General features: G+C 39.9%; 1 protein-coding gene across 9 annotated transcripts in view; it reads right to left on the bottom strand.

Moving 5' to 3' along the window:
• Positions 1 to 17,749, bottom strand: part of CRYBG3 (crystallin beta-gamma domain containing 3) — a 91,739-nt gene that overhangs the window by 40,531 nt on the left and 33,459 nt on the right. For all 9 annotated transcript variants that reach the window (XR_012621622.1, XR_012621625.1, XR_012621624.1 and 6 more), the window contains 4 exons: positions 5,893 to 10,858; positions 4,894 to 4,941; positions 4,420 to 4,535; positions 3,215 to 3,362 (listed from right to left, as the gene is read on the bottom strand). Coding sequence is in view for 5 of the 9 variants with exons in the window: in XM_074812392.1 (XP_074668493.1) it covers positions 3,215 to 3,362; positions 4,420 to 4,535; positions 4,894 to 4,941; positions 5,893 to 10,858 (5,278 nt within the window). In the remaining 4 variants the exon portion in view is untranslated. The remainder of the gene's footprint in view (positions 1 to 3,214; positions 3,363 to 4,419; positions 4,536 to 4,893; positions 4,942 to 5,892; positions 10,859 to 17,749) is intronic.

Raw genomic sequence — 17,749 nt, 5'->3', positions numbered from 1 at the left:
ATTACTCTTCAGTAGCATCTCTGGTATTTTTCTAGTCCCAGAGCTCCACCAGAAGTGAGAGACCTAGAGCCCTCAACCCCCTCAAGGTGGTCTTGGCTGTTAACTCTTCTTCTGGATCTAGGGTTACAGCCCTAACAGCACTAGCAGGGCTAAATAATCTCAGCACTGTTAGGTCTTCTTCTGGAACCTGTAAGCTGTGGTGACTGAAGTGATAAAAATAGTCTATTTAAATGATGTAGCCCTTTATGTCAACAACAGGACAAAGTATGACTAAAGTCTGGCTTCTTAAGCTAAATACCAAAACAATGATGAGAGAAGAGTCTATTGAAAACCAGGCCTAATTAGTTCTGGTATTCACACAATTGCTTTTTAATACAGTCCAGACACACATCTTACTTTTGATACACAGCTTGTCCTTAGGACATGTCAGCTTCTGTGGCGCTTTTTATTTCAAACCTTACTCTCTGTTGGTCCTTCAGCCTTTTTTACCCATTCATAATTCTTTCTCCCAGTTCTCCTGCTCTGTACCACTCTTGCTACCAATCGTCACCACCAAACCAAACTACATAACTCAATAGGGCTGGTAGTAAAATAAAATAATATTAAGGAAATTAATGATTACAATCCTGTAAATACCAACTAGCAAATGAGACAATCCAAAGCTGCTGGGTGTCTTCCTACGGCATCTGACAAAGTAGTCCCTGCTTGAATTAGTAACTTCTTTTCACCTAGCAAACCACACAAACAAAAGAAACACACCCTTCATGTAATACTGTGAACATTCCCATTACAAAGAGCTTTGCTTAAGGAGAGTCCACAAGGAATCCAGTTATTCCCTGCCTAACCGTCTTGCAGACAGTGGTTACAAACTGCTGTTTCAGATCTCTTGTCACCTTGCAAAATAGTGGTTTACAAGATTACTCCAGAATGGGAACATCAGCAACTCTTCTCAGCTCTTGTTTTTGGGAAAGTAACATTTAGTACCCTCTTTGGACTTCCAGAAATGGATAGAAAAAGCCCTCCAATTCCATAAGATCAATATATGCATTTGCAGTGGAGCAGAGAACTGACTTGACTGAACAGACTGTGCTGCGGGAGCTGTACTGAACCTGCGTGTGCAGGCAGATTTTGCTAGCCTAGGCTTATGCTGATTTGCCTTAGTGGAATTCAGACTCCCCATTACTTCAAGTAGGTCTTCAATTTACTAGTTGCATGACCTGTTCCTTTGGGATCTTTCCCCCCCTCCTAAGTTTCTTCAAATTAAACACACATGTATCCACAGTAAGTCAAGCCACAAGCTAACCACAAAGCTAACAGGATCTTTGCTTTTTGTGGAGACTTGAAGCCGAATCAGAGCACGAAGCTACTGGCAGACTGTCTCTCAGCAAACTAACATCTGCCAGTAAAAAATAATATTAAACGTACCTCCTACAGTTTTTCTAGTAAACATCTGTTTTTCTCTTCCTGGCAAGCCATTTTCTTCTCAAATATTTAGCCAATTTTCAAATCTGCAAACTCAAGGCAGCTGAGCAGCCATTAAACAAGCACCATAAAAAGCCATTTGAAGAATTAGAAAACAAGCCAGCCTGGACACACAGCCAGTATGACCACACTAGGCAGGAGAAAAGTCACTGAGCTACCCAGCCTATGAAAAAGAGAATGACAGTAAAACATGGGATCCTGCAGGTCACATACACACGAGCTGCCTGAAAAGGAAACAGGTATTTGTCAATTAAGAACAATGCCTATACTTTTCATAAAAAGTAAGTAAATAAGATAGTGCTTTAGCAAACTATCTTCTAAAAGTAGTTCCACAGCAGCTGAAGAACAACCTAAAAAAAGAGGGATGCTTTCACAAATCAAGGTTTAGAGGACAAAACCTGGCTTAGTGAGTTCCACACCCACACTGGCTCCATACAGCCCTATGGACTAACAGCAGAAGTCCTCCCAACCAACCATACCTGCCAGAGGTTAGGAACATGAGAAACAGTGTTGATTATTGAACTAGTGTACTGTAACAAAGCTTTCCATCTGTGTTCCACACAAATGAACCACATACTGGAAGAAGAACGCTTCAACCTACTTAGCTGTATTAGAAAGATTTTTATCAAGCATGATGAAGCTAACCACAGTCTCTTTCCTATCCAATGGTTTTCTTTAATACCCAAGACACACTCAGCTTCCCTTGGCTTCAGACCATAGTTCCACATGTTATTGTGGTATTTCTTTAATTATTTAGCTGCATTCCACGTTATTAATCAATATTCATATGCCGTATTGGTCAAATGCTTTTAATTTGTTTAGCTCACATCAATGTTGACTGCGTTACTCATGCCCTCAGCCAGCCTCTTTTGAATTTATTGTTAAGTCTTTAAGAGAATGAAAACGTATTCCTAGTTGTTATGACACTATGCCCCTGATGACAAAAAGGTTATCAATTTTAAAGTGACCTCTATACCAGCAAGGAACAGAGAAACACCAGTTTTTCTGAAAAACTTTCACATTGTGATACAAACGTTAATTCACTCACAGTAAAGGGCCATTGCCCTGTGAATAACTAGAATGTTATGCTAAACAACAAGAGCCCTAAGTCTTCTTAAATCACAAGATCTGGTAAATATATTCCTCATTCACTGAATAACAATTGATGCTTTATATTTAGTTTTAGGCATTTGATTCCTATCTTTTCAACAAAACGCCTCTGTATACAGAGCCAGATGCTGTAGGTGTACCACTTGTCCACGTGGAAACCCTACAGATGGCACAAAGCTGTAGAGGGAGTGACAGCAATTTTTGGAGGATATGATGTACAAACAGGATTGGAAACCCACCTACTAACTTCTGAAACAGAAGCCATACAGACACAGTAGATAGTTTCAAGCTTAAGATAAACAATTCTTTGAAAAATATTAATTAATTCCATTTAATTTCAATTAACTGGACATGTAAACATCTAAAAAGAGTGGAGTCACTGTGTCACATAAAGGTGGTAGCAAAGAAAGATAATCCATCTGCTCATTACTTTCAGGAAGAAAGGGAAATTTAGCACAGAAAAAGCCCTGGAATTTACCTTGAAGGTGAAAAACGTGATTCATAGTAAATCTGAATAAAATCAGAAACACAGCATACACACATTGTCCATTGCTAGTAATACACTGCTACTGCCAACAGAAATTAATTATGTATGTGAGCATATTATTAACAAAGTCTATACCTTTGTTACATGTTTGATTGAACCAACTGGGATGTTTCTTCGATGATGTTTCACGCCCGGGAGATCCCAAAGGTGATCCAGCACAGCCTCTCCTTCTTCTAGTACATATTTCCGACCCTGGAACTTCGGTTTCTCATAAAAAATCCAACTGTAATAATGATATCATGAACTCAGCTGTTGCTCTTTAGGTAAGACTGTCCTTATACAGCACATCTGCTGGAAAGCTTGGTTATGAGATCTTCTTATCAAGCCAACTATCAGACCTTTCTTATGCTGTCCCTCAGCAGTCACACTCACTTTAGATAAGTACAGGGCTTGTACTTCTGTGCTTTAAAAGTAAAATACACTGTTCTTGTCCAGGACGTAGCCTAACATAACTTAAAATATTAATCGTATAAAGATACAGCTAAAACACAATATAAACAAAAAGCCTTATTTTGCCAGAACACATATATTGACACATCAAAACGCATCCTGTTCAGGCAGATACTATGCAAGGCATAAAACATATACATACTAATAATGGCATTCAGTATTTCTTAGGATGTGGAAGAAATGTATGCAAAACCAAACAGAGCTGCCTCAAAACTGCATAAATGTGACATGCATTGTTACTACGGCTGACAGTCAGAAACATTCACTGTAAGCACCACCAATTAAATTCCAATGCAACAAATGCCATGGTCCCAGTCCTAGCTTCCCCAAACAAACTAAGAAACACTTGCAAAAATCTACCTTAAAGGTACTTATAAATCCTTCTGCATCCACATTCCTCTAAATGCTACATTACAAACAGCAGCCGAGACTGTTTCATTTTATGGTCCTTTTGCAAAAGCTACTGTACAATGAAACTGAACCGTAAAAAAAAAAAACAAACCAACATTTCCTTTGGCATACACATGCTTCCAGTGATGATTATGGCTGTACTGTCTCAGCACTTCAGGCAAGAAGTCTAAACTTACTTGTGGTTCTATTAGAAACTTTCTGTTTGAAGCTAGTTCCCAGGAGAAACAATATTTTTTTTTTGTACTGCAGCATTTGAAGCCTTGTTTCATGCTTTTTTCATTGGTATCAGTCTAATTATAAAGAAAGAAAAAGATACTCTTGCAGATCAGACGTGTGTCGTAAATAAAAGAAATGAAAATACAAAACACATATACAGTCTTTTGGAAAGAATCTATTTAAATATGACCTGGATTTCTTACCATCCTCTAATTATCCTAAGTAATGCTCCAACGGCAAAGATCCAGGACGTGGTATCTAGCACATCAGAATGAACTTCTTGTTTACTTTTGTCACCATAAATATCATAAATAATAATCTGAAACAACATACAATGCATACAAATGAGGGCCTATTTCATCTAACAGCATAGACAGTTATTTTTTGTTTGGAATAAAACCTGTTTCACTTTGTGCCCACTCAAGTGATATGCTACACATTTTCTTCTTTTATGAAACATTATTGAACTAAAACAGCAGATGCTGATGGAAATACAGTAAAATTACTAGTGCCAGGATTTTTGATAATATAATCTCATTATTAGCAAGTGCAAACATATGCACCATTAAAATACGGAAAACCAGACTGACAACTTCAGCTGCTTTCCATTCAAAAATTTTGGTATAACGAATTATTCCATGTACCATATTGATCTATGTGACACAAATTCTGCTTACCTTTCCCGGTCTTGGATTGTATTTGAGACTTGCCCTGTCAATGAGGTTCTGAAATTAAAAGGACATGGAGAACAACTATTAACATCCACAACAGCAGCACAAAGCATAGACAGATAATTCTGGGTCCACTATTCCTATAAATGTATGAACTGTCACTAGCAGAAACAACCAAGATTTGTTTCACTGTCATTCAGTTAGTGTAAATAGTTTAACAGAATCAAATAATCAGCAGAAAGCAGCAAGTGCTAGAAACGAAGAACTATTATGATAGTTATAACTTCTGGAAATGTATTATCCTTTCTCAGCAAAGAATAAACTGCATGTCTTAACAGGGGCAAAACCAAAAGAGGCCTTTAACATGGACTGAAATATTCCCAACATCACGGAAAGACTTTCTTCTTCAGTTATGCATTTTGGTCTATGCAGCATTTTCAATTTCTAAATATTGGAAGAACTGTTTCCATACCCTCATCTGGCATTCCTTTAAATAAACTAAAAAAGAAACGTTAATCTACAAAAGCAGCTATATTACTTGCTAACTGAGCTACAATTTGTAGAAGCCTCTGTGATGAAACAATCAAATAACCCAGTGAGCAGATATTCACATTTTTTGGACAATACAGCTCTACTAATCTCAGACATGGAAGAAATGAAAGAATTTTCATACAAAAGGCAATTCCATCATCTTCAGGTTGAAATGTCCTTAACACGGACAAGTCTGTGTTTTGCTGTTATACAGACTGGAATATTTTCATATTATGTTTTCTGTTCACATCTTCTGTTTTACAATTAAGTCACTTTCACCTGTGTGCTGAACCAAGAAAACTCCTTTTAAAAAACTATTTTATCAGACTTTTTAAAAAAAACTATGATCTTGAACAGCCTAATTACTTTTGTTTATAATAAAAAAATTAACCTTAAAAAGGGAGGAAAGAGAAAAGGGAGACAGATCTGTGCTAATCACTTTGATTATTAATATTATGTGACACGTCATCTTACCGCTGACAATTCTCCCAGTTTTGGCATGGTGTTGTCTTGAGACCAGTGAATCTTTGGCTGCAACATATCCTGGAGAATGCTTCCAAACCTGGACCCCTTCTCAGAGGAGCAATTGCTGGCAGATTTCAAATACTGGTAGTACACACTTGTAGGAGGACGCTTTAGAGCACAATCAGCTTTCTGTGAAACTGGCTTACAGGGTGTTTGACTGGGAGAAGCCGCATCTGGAAACAATTCTGGTTGCTCCTTGGAGTTCAGTTGTTCTCTTGAAAGAAAAAGTGGTTGTTCAGGAAACAAAGATCTATTTTGGTCAATCGATTGAAGGGTTGATCTTAAATTTCCTCTCCACCGACTGGAAAGACCGTCATCTTCTCTGTCAACATCAAGCACGTTTTCTTCATATGATGATTCTTCCTCCTCCTCGTCCTCCACTCCCTCCTCCTCCTCTTTACTGAACTGAGTAGTAAACTGCAAGCGCTCAGAAACTGACTGAAGAAGGGAAAGCACAGAAGAGTGGTCAGTGTTATCTTTAGATATTCCACTAGGATGGCCTTCTGGCGACACATCTGTGGAAAGTAAGTCTTCTTGGGAGCTGTCGTCTTCATATATTGGAGACAAAGATAAAGGATATACTCTATAGCGCTTGGCCTCCATGCTCAGAAATGACTCCGAGCTACGGCTATCTGTTGCTTCATTCAACTTGTTATCCTGCCCATAAAGACAGGCTGGCTCATGTTTAGTCTTTGCTCTTTCACACAGTAGATGATCTGTATTATCAGAAGGCAAATCAGAAGAAGAAAGCGAACCAGTTTGCATATCATCAGTTGAGACAGATTTGTTCTCAGTTTGAAGGGCACCTTCATAAATGATAGTAAAAGAACTGTTTTCCCACTGTTCAATTAGTGGAGAAAAGGCCAAGAGATCTGTTGATTCCTTCATGTCATCACCACTGTCCAGACCATTTTCTTCAAGCTGATCATTTATCTTCGCATCTTGATCCTTCATTTGTACCTGCTTCAGCTTCTCGTTATTTTGGGCAAAGACTGTGTTGAAGCAGTTTTTCCCTTCACTGTCCTCTCCAGTAACAGACAATTCAGGTACAGTGAACTGCTTATTTAATCCAATATTAACCTCTGCCATCTCACTTGCCCCTTCTGCTAGTTCCTCTTTACTCTTCACTGCCTTTGAATCTTCTAAGGTTGCTTTTACTTGTGCAGGTACTTCTTCTGCAGCCTCTTTTCTGCAGTGTTCATACAGAGTGTCCTCTGCACTGCATTCCAGAGCCCCCTGAGGACTGTTTTGGTCTTTGGATTCACTCTGCATGCCAATACACTCTTCATCAGGCATAAAAGATGAGAAATTAACATTTACAGTTGGCAGCAACGTGCACTCTGGCATATTTGTATTATTGCATGAATCTTTTAACTGCAATGACAAAAGCAGCTCTTCAGTCACAGTAGCATCTCTATGTACTAAACGTAAAGATCCATCGGATTTTCTACTAGTTGCTGATGCTCCAGCTTTGCCATGCATCTCTGCTGCAGCCAGATGTTCACACACCTTTCTATCGTGTCTCTCTTTTGCTGGTGCCATAAGATCAGATTCTGGCCTTGCTGAACTACCAGTGGGTAGAAATCCGTTTGTTTGACATGTAAATGTATTATTTGGTATCTCTTCACCTCTCTGGGGCCAATCTATGCCATTTTCCATACTATTTGGAAGCAAAGGAGGACCTGAGTAATCTGCCTTTTCAGAGTTTACAGTTACACCCCGAGTTTCCTTCTTCTCTATTGGTTCCTTTGTTTTGGCAGGTAACTTCATATCCAGGTTCAAAATCTTTGGAGTTTCAGCCTTAGGTTTAGGCTCAACCTTTTCAGAAGGCCTTTCACTCTCACTGCCTTGCCACGGATTGGATGCCAGTTTTTGTTTGGCTGAGTTAATGACTTCATCAGTCGTTTCCTTTGCTTTTAGAGCTAGTGCAGTATGTAGGTCAATTTTATCAGGGATGTAAGACAGTATCTTTTCATCTTGATTATCTGTATCCACTGTTTCATTTCCTGTAAATGAAGATGAGCCTCCTCCACTGCTCTCATTAGAATGGTTTAATGACTGCACAGCTGACTGGATTTCTTCTGCTTCCAGCTGTACAGTTTCAGCTTTCTGATCATTTAGAATATCCATATTTATTAAACTATCCTTGCTCCCACAAAGCTGGCAGACACCAATGGCTTGTTTTGCTACTATTTCTTCTATAGCCAAGTGTAAAACTGAGTCCACTATTTCCTCAGCTTTTTTAAACAAACCAGCAGTATCTTGGAATTTAGCACGTTCTTGTCCCTTCACATTGGTATCTTCCCATAATTCCTCAGAGCAGAGCTCATTTAACACTGTAAGTGCAGCAGCTGTCTGGTCATCTGCCACCGAAGGGACTTCTGAGAGAGCAGAAACACAATTACCAAGATTCACGTGTCCCACCACATTTCTGCACACGCTCTCAGTACAGGCTGACTCGGACACCGTTTCCAAAGACTTCAGAGGACAGATGAGTGATGGCATTACCTCTGCCAAGACACTGCTGTCAGTCTGTTGTGTGGAGGAGGCCGCCTCTGCCCCATTACTAGCTCTGTGACTGGAAGAATTATTGTTCCCCTGAGCAACGTCCACTATTTCCAAGGCAGAAACAGAAAGGTTGGAGGCTTCTCTGGATGCCAGAGTAGGTGAAGCGGGCCTGGGGATGCAAACACTCCCCACATCTTCTCCAGCAGCAGAGCTATCAAGTGTAGCTGAAGTAAGCTCAGGCTCCAGAGAACCAGCTCTCAGGTCTCCTGAGCAAAGTGGCATCTCAGTCATTCTGTCCTCAGGAACTACTCTCCTAGACTCAGCACCTGGAAAAATAAAGCTGTCCTGTTCAGCAGCAGCAGACCATCTAGCAGTGTGGCCATTTTCAGAGTTAGGGGCAGGAGAAGACATTTTTCCTTGGTTGTCAGATGAATAATCAAGTACTGTGGGCGATATCCTAGGCTTATTACTGTTTTCCTTCTTGGAAGAAAAATTAATACACCTGTCTTCAGAAATGGGTGGAGATTCAGAAATGATGTTTACACTGTCTTTTTCACAGATGAAAGCAGAATGGTTGGTCAAAGACCTTCCTCCATATCTCAAGGCAGAATGAGAAACCTCCAATTTTTTTTCTTGTGGCTTAGAAACAGGAGACGAAAGTCCAACGATGCAGTCTTTACACTCAGAAGAAACAAGAGCAACCTCAGTCATATCAGTCTCCTCAACTTTAGAAGCAGCAGGAGTATGATCACCTGTCCTGTCAACAGTGATTGAAGGGCAAGGTGCAGGTTTTGCTGTGTTATCTTCTGCAAGCCTAACTAATGCCTTGGCACGAATGTCTTGAACAGTTTCAAGGGAAACAGGACCATGGTTGTGGACAGGAACAGAGTTTTCTGAGAGACTCATCTCTACAGGATCAAAAGATTTGCTCTTCTGATATTCAAGATCAGGAAGAGAAAGTGTCCCTCCAACATCTTTTAAACTGACTTCTTTCTTCCCTACAGTTTTATTTTTGAACTTGCAACTAGGATGAAGAGAAGCTGAGCAACAGCCTCCAGTTTCAAAAAAAGACTCACAACTTACAGAGAGAGGTGTTGTCAGCTCATCGAAGGTAGATTTCACACTTTCACACCCATGTATGCATGGTGATACACTGGCACGATTCTCTGCTGGAACCTCAGATAAAACCTTCATTGTTTCCACACCCTCAGTCTCTAGACAAGGTAAACCAGTCTGCTGTGTGGTAGTATATTTAGAATTCTCCACATGGATTAACTGGTAATCATTTTGTATGTGCATTGGTTTCCCCAACTCACTCAGTTCTTCACTGTAAGTTCCCCTGCCCATGACTATATCTTCATCATTTTTAATAGATGACACTGAAGTAGTTAGATTACCTGTGGCTATGCATTTTTCTCCTTTGGACTCCATGCTAAGCAACATGGGTATTTGTTCATTAAAAGGTGAAAGAACAGTAGCTAGAAAGTTCTGAGGATTTTGCTCTCTTTCTAGAGCTGACACAATTTTCTGTGTATCACTTTTCCTTGGATCACTATCTTTATTTGCACTGCCTATATGCTGATCTCCTTGCTGCTGAAATGTAGTGGTACTGGAATGAAGCATCTGGACATCCAACATTAGCTCCAAGTGACTATCCATTTGATGATTACAGCAAAATTCTCCCTTACTCACCTGCAGTTCTTCATTAACTGTCTTACTTTTTGATTTGGGTGAATGTAAGCAATCATCCTGCATTTCTTTTGTGGACTTCTTATTGGCTGTTTTACTATAATTGTTTTCTTTATCAGAGTTAGAAGTGACATTTTCGTCTGTCTGAAACAGAGCTTCTGTTTCTCCCAGCAGTCCACTTTCTTTTCCAACCAAATCATTTGCAGAACTCATTTTAAGGGAATTGGTAATCTGGGAAGTGGAATTGGTTAGGACCTCACTGTTTCTACTACTAGATGATAATAATGAATCTAGTGAATATGTCCTTTTAACTTTTGTTGCAGCTAAAGCAGGTGTATGCTTTACGTCTATCTCATGAGACAACCCAGTAGATGCTGTGGCCTTTGCAGCTACTTCATGTTTACTGCTACCCAAGCAATGCTGAACTTTACCAGACTTTATTCTTCCCGTTTTAATTGCAGAAGAATTTACTATGTCATCATCTTTGTGACCTTTACCCTCATCTTCTCCATTTTCTTTTATTAAATGTCCTGATTTTGGAGAGACAGTTGTTTGGATTTCTCCGTTTTCTTTAATCATTGAAGCATTTATCTTCTCAGTACTTTGTCGTCCTTTTTCAGCCATTTCTGACTGATTCTTCAGTAGCTGCCTAATCCTTGCAGAACCTCGATATGTTGCATAAGTGACTGCAGGTGCTTCTGGCTTCCGTTGCATCTGCCTGTAACAAGGATCATCATTATCAGCACAAGACAGACGATCTAAATAGGTAGTGTGGTAATACAGGTTAACACAAACTGTAGATGATGTACAATACTGTTTTCCTCCACAGGTTAGCACAAACTGTAGATTGAACACAACACTATTTTCCTCCTTTTTCTGCTCTTCCTAAATATGGGTTTGTGTGATAAATGATACACACACTACCTTTTACTGAAAAAGCCAACTTAAAGCAAATAGTAGCAAAGAGTAGATGTTGCTATAAACAACTTCCTTCATTTGCTTTCTACTAGACAATGGAATTTCTATTTATAAATGCCACTGCAAGTCAACATTTGCAGTGACAGAAATAAGCGTACTTTTGTGAAGCTGTTATATCCTACTAAAGCAGGTTATACTTTGAAACTGAAAAAAACCAAACTGAACTAGAGTTCATTAAAATATTGAATTGAAATGTAAATTTTTATCCAAGTTCTCAACATACTGTTAAGAAACAGGACAAGGAGAAGCAAAACATGTGAAGAAAAGAAAGTATACAGGGGATGCTTTCTGAACCACAGGGGTGTAAGGAAATAGAGTGAATGGAGATCAGGTAAAAATGAAGACTGCCTGAATGCTGGAAGAAGTACTGAAAGGAGAAGGCCCAGAAACGTGGCAAGGAATTGGTAGATCTAGCCATTCATTAGTCTTAAATTTAGTAGCAAAAGAAGTGAATGCATAAAATAACAAACGAATCACCATGGAAAAACTGTGATCCTGATCCTTCACTGCTCTTTCTGATAATACTGAGGATAAATTCAGAGCCTGTCACTTTCAATTTTCTGAATAAGCAGTTTTTCTTCTTTCTTAACACTAACAGACATCACAAATACTCCCCTTTCTTTCTAATGTTTCTCTCCTTCCCCTCCTGTTTTTCTATCAGTTAAAGAAGTCTCACAAATATCAGGCAACGACAATAACAATGTGACCGTCAGCTTTTCCATTCACTTTAGGACAAAGCAGAGGCTCAGCCTGTGCTTAAACTGCATTCTGCCTCAGCCTCCACCTAAACCAAGAACAAACCCTTTCAAACTCTTATCCAGTCTGCCCTACGTCTGCTAACGCAGTGGCTGGAAGTGGCCGTTCACCTGTCTGGGAAATTGTCATACTCCTTTCAGAAGAGTCTCTTAAGGGGAAAAAAAAAAAAAATGGTAGGGGGGTCGTAACTAAGATTTTGATTTCTAATATAAAAGCATTGCAATAGGCAAAAAGCCCTTTGCAGCTTGGCCTTAGTTCACATTTATTGAGAAGTTATTACAGCTCTAGGGTTGAGGACAAATAATGCAAGTGAGAAACAGAATATAAATTTACCAAGGAAAACTGAACAGCAAAGTAAATAATTCTGTTTATTTGAGTATCATTGAGTAACTGCAACTTCAAATATTGTCTGTATGGATTCTGAGTATGTATTTTCTCAACAGGTATAGAAGAATATAAAAATGCAGTGGATTTACCAGTCTAAAATAGAATCTTCTTTCTGTCAAGGTCTTAGAGGCCCAGATTCTTACTTCAATATTAATTTTATTTTGAAGAGGGAACTTAACACTATTTAAAACCACAAGTAAACTCCCTCCTTGTGCAGTATTTGGACATGCAAAGAGTACAAGTGAACTAAAATTAAAATTATTGATATCTATAAACATTAAAACAGAGATATAAACATTCATTTATATGCATGCCAGGTATATTTAAGCTAATGTCAAAATACATGAATATGGAAACTTAGACACTGCGAGAACTTGAAAATGAAGTTTCTGTTGGGATTAAATTCATTGTAATCTCTGATGAAGGCTACAGCAGAATCTCAATATAGGGTTTATTAGCCAGGTATATTAAGTTACAGAGGAAACAGGAAAGTTGTGTATAAATAGCATGTCTCCCAAGCATTTGCAAAGTTAGATGCCTACATTTAGTCTTCTATACCACTAGTTTGGTTTCCAGAGATACCAGCAGTGGTAGCTGTTAAACATCACACACACCATTTGTTAAAGTTGCTGTCTTCAGCATTCACACATCTTCAAAGAAAAATACACATTTCTGAGTGAAAGAAAACAAAACACAGTTGGAAGTTGGGTGGTTTTTTTTTTTCTTTCCTTAAAAAAACCCCTACATTTTTTCCACTTTCTTGCGGAATACTTTCTTCTACATTAGAAAATATTTCTAAATATTTTCCAAAGCTCCAGAGATCCTAAAAATCTCAGGGGAAGGATCTGTTGAGTTCTACAGTACACTACATTCACTCAGCATCAGTCATGGTCATAACAGAAATAAATCTTCAGAATGTAAGACCTGATCATGCTCTCATTCAGAATTAACCTTACTGAGTAACCTCCCCCGTTAAGTCAGAATGGGGTCAAAATGTCTTAAATAATTACTATTAAGCTTTTACAAAATTCATCAGCTCTCCTGTTCTTTGTCCAACCTCAAAATAAAAGTTGGTCTACAACTGTCCTGAATCCAGATAAAGTATCTTTCAAGAAAACAGACAGAACACAGGTTGGCACCAATTCTCCAAACAAGTTTTATGGATTCTTGAAAAGGAAAACTATAACAATACATGTTTAAAGTGAGCACATTAATGGTATTGCAAGGTACCAAACACTCGTTTCCACCAAAACCAAGGCATTATTTTGAATAAACAGCTCAATGACAATTAACTTTTACTGAGTGTCTTTCATTTAATGGTTGATCTTTTGTCTGATATGCAGTGGGAAGAATTCAGAATTTATCTATAACCACGTGGCAAGAACTAGTGCTCTCACACAAACCTGGAAAACATCTGTCTGTTTCTCTCCCATACCCAACTTTGCCTTCAAATTTCTCCCATAAACTCAGCAATTCTTAAACCCAAAGCATCCAGAAATAGGATGAATAGGTTAATTTTACAGAAGATTGCCTATAGAGAGATGACAAGGAGAACACAGCATGATGGGGTACTACATCTACATTGATTTGAGCCACAGATCCCAACAAATAGTTATACCATTTATTACACGTGGTCAGGCAAAACAAATGTACTCAGAAGTTTACTTTTGCCTATGTGGTGCCCTTTGTCATTTCTCCAAATTCTTTTTGCTCTGTTTGTCTTCTGAGCGAATTTTATGCTCCGATTGATCAATCTGAAAGTCTGAGCAAGACTCAAAGCAACGTGCCCTATGGAGCACTGTGCACAAACCCAATCCTGACTAGCAGTGGCTACAGCACTGTTTCAGCTGCAAAGCCTCATCCTGTAGTTGTCCTCTGCCAGTATCTCCTAACACACAGCTTTGCTCTCCTGGAGACCGGCCTCTACCAAGAGTTTCTGCAGTGGATGCTCTTTTAAAATGGAACGAACCTCTCCTCCACAGATGTGGCAATTTCAGGATCTCTGACCTTTGATAAAGAATTTGCTGCTCAGCATATTACAAAAATTTTCCCAACAAACCTTTTAGTCCTAATGCATTTATTTTTAGAGCACATGGATGTGTGTTCAATCCAAATGCTAACATGCAACAAGATGTGTAAAAATGACAACCCATGTTCCTATGCGGCAGCAGCAATTCAGCTGTTAAATCTTATGAAACATATTTAGAAGCAGGCTGTGTCACAGAAAATCCTTTGAAAGTGTGACTAGAGACTTGTTTCACAGACATTTAAAGTAACAATTCATTTCTGATCACCAAAAGAGTATGTCAGTTCAGAATTTACCTGAAAAACTCTTTGCAAAATTTTTTTTCAACTTATATGATACAGACGAAAACCTGATTATACACAGAACCCTGTGTGTATTCTGTCATATATTTCAAACACTGGTAGATTCCTTCTTTCCCTTCCTCACAGGAAGCTATTCAATTCCCTATAAAGCCTTAATTCAGTTTCACAAGACTGTTTGACAGCAACAAGAGAGGATGTCAACATAAGTTATGTTAAATTTGTCAAAAGTAGGTACTTGTAGAGATTTCTTCTGAAAGAAATAAAAAGTTCAAGGGGGGCGGGGGGGCTAGTTCAAGGAGGAGAGGGGAACATCTTCTAACATCTCATATGACAGACATCCTGTGTAACTTGCCCAGAAAGTGGCATTAGTTATAAAACAATCTTGTTGGTTTTGAAGCAGGAGGAAACCCACTACCTTGAATGCCTCATCTCAGTCCGTCCATAAAGACTACACTGTTCGCATCTTTTGCAAGAGTATGTCATCAAGATGGTGATCCTTCCTATCTTCATATTCATACCATACAATAATGCAGAAAGCAGACAACCCTAGGCTATTTTCAAAAAGATAGAAGAAGATCATAGAGCACGATACAGCACCTCAGATCCCCAGGCAGCACAGCTACAGCATCCATGCTAGAAACCCCTTACACCCAGCATTACTGCTTAGCTCTGGGCTCATGACAAAGTGTAAGCATACTGCTGGCTGGCCTGTTTCTGCAGCATGTTACACTTGGCTCTCCCAAGACCTGCAATGGCCATTTCTCTCTCATACTTCACTCTTCCAGATATTTTCTCCCCGGCCCAGCAGCCTTCCACTTTTTCAAGCGTACATGTGCATGTTTCCCCTAATCTCCTCTCACAGACCCCTCAGAAGTAGCTCCCAGAAAGATCTCCAGGCTACTGGCTGGAAACCACTGATCTAAATTGGTATGTCGCTTGTGGTTCCTGTCTACCCCTCCCTGACTATTTTAAAATTATGCTCTTGTTTATTTTAATTTTTTCCACTTAGCTTTCTTCCTACTGCATACTTAACTGACAACTTTTTAAAAATTATGTTAAGGTCCTTTGTCTGGAAACAACTGTCTCAAAGTCACTTTGGAAAACCTCCTGGTGGAATCCAACTTAGCCAGCCAGCTGGTTTCTACACTCATGTCAGATCTTCATAAATGGAAAAAATAAAAGCCTTATTGAAAAAAAGACACTGTGGGCTAACTGAAAAGTTGCCATATACAATTTAGATGAAAGAAAATTATTTTTTAGCCAGAGGAGATAGCTTCATGATTCAAATCTGAAGTTTGAAATACGTGGTGTCCTGGGACTTCACAATGTATATTTTAAAAGGTCAAAAGTTTGGTTGAACAAAGTGATTTGCACATAGTTGATTCTGCAGGAAGTTTCAAAGCTAATGTTCCATAAGGACAATTAAGAGTCAATGACAATTTTAATAAAAGCAAATACAGTCTTTGTGACCTTGGAATGAATGCTTTTCCTTCCCCTTGCCCTTCACAGTAGTACTTCTTGATTATCTCCCACATCTGGGAAAGCAACCCTACTCTGAGTCTGAAGGAAGAAAGCACAGATCAAGCTGACCCAAAACACCAGCAGCTGCAAGACCCAGACCAGCACAAAAGGCCTGGGATCACGCCAACCTTTCTGCCTGTACCCGTGGGAGGGATCCATGCACACCTACCTGCCACTCTCGGCCCTCTGCACGCCACACACTTCGGCCAGCTACCCCTCCCTTCCCCGCTGTCGCACTCAGGTATTCAGGTGCCCAAATGCCCGTGACCTGCCTCTGCCAGAGAACAGGCAAAGCGTGGTCTGTGCTGCCTCTGAAGCAGTTTGCCACGTGCTGCCTCACGCTGACGTGCAAGGAGGGGTTATAACATGCTGCGAATCCCTACGGAAAGCAAATCCCATTCAGAAGCTGGATGGCACAAAGTTGCCTTGTGAGAGACAGCCTTGCCTTCGGGCACAGAGCTGTAACACAGGCTGGAAAGGACCGTGGGAGATCGTTCAATTCAACCCCTGCTCCAAGCTGGACCAACTAGCTCAGGGTGCTCAGGACCTCGTCCTACCACTTCCGAGCACCTCTGAGGATGGGCCTTCGGGACAGAAACCCTGTGCACATGCCCCAGGGTTTGACCACTCTCACAGCAAAAACACGTTTGCCAATATCCCATGTTCCTGTTGCCTCTCATCCCAGCAGCACATGTCTCAGAGGAGTCTGCCTTTATCTCCTCTAAGGCCTCCATGAGAGAGCTGAGGACAGCAGTAAGGTCACCCCTTAGCTGCTTCTTCTTAAGGCTCAAGAAAGCCATTCAGCTGCTCCTCCTACGTAATGAAGAATTAAAGCTAGGACATCCCTCTACTCTCAGAAAAGGGTGTAGCTTCAGATGTGTTAAGGAAACCAAAGGGCCTGACTTTGGGATGCCAGAAACAAAAATATTATTCTTCCCTTTCACATACACCGATGCTAGGGGGAGTAAGGCAGATCTGTCAGCGGAAGATTATACCAGGACCTGTCTCTGAGCATTACATAGGTGCTGCGTGTGCTCTGAAGAGGCAACCAAAGGTGACTGCATGTTCTAGCAACCCATCTGACTACTTAAAGCAGGAACTCAGTGATACACACTCTCGGACACTACTTGTCACCCCAACAACAGTAAAGATGAAGGTATGAGGTTTAAGCCGTTATTGACGAGTAAAGGCCTAGGAGGCCTGAACAATTACATTGCAGGTAGCTTCTTAACTTCAAAAAAATCACACTGTAAAATGTTCTAAGAAACAGTCTCTATTAATCAAATACATTGCAAAGTTGAACAACTCTATTAAAAAAAGTAGAAAAAATAACCCAGTGAATTAATTCTCAGCTTAATTACTTTAGCTCAATTTTGCGTCGCATGCATCTGTTATGAATTACTCTTAAACTAAGAAGCTTTCATCCTTCAGAAACAGAGAAATCTTTGCTTTGGTGCCAACAGGAACCTTTCCTTTGGCCCACGTCCCAACTCTGGGCAGGTACCCTTCCCTGGCAGGCAGGCCTGGGCCTGCATTTCTCCTACAGCAGAGCCCTGAAATTCACCCACCCCACTGCTGGAATTGGTCGCTAAGTCTCAGCACAGCACCTGTCCTGACAAGGTCTCAGCTGACCCACACA

Source organism: Strix aluco, chromosome 2 (genome assembly GCF_031877795.1).
Source record: "Strix aluco isolate bStrAlu1 chromosome 2, bStrAlu1.hap1, whole genome shotgun sequence".
NCBI classification, from domain to species: Eukaryota; Metazoa; Chordata; class Aves; order Strigiformes; family Strigidae; genus Strix; species Strix aluco.
This window is presented reverse-complemented; position numbering and strand designations above follow the sequence as displayed.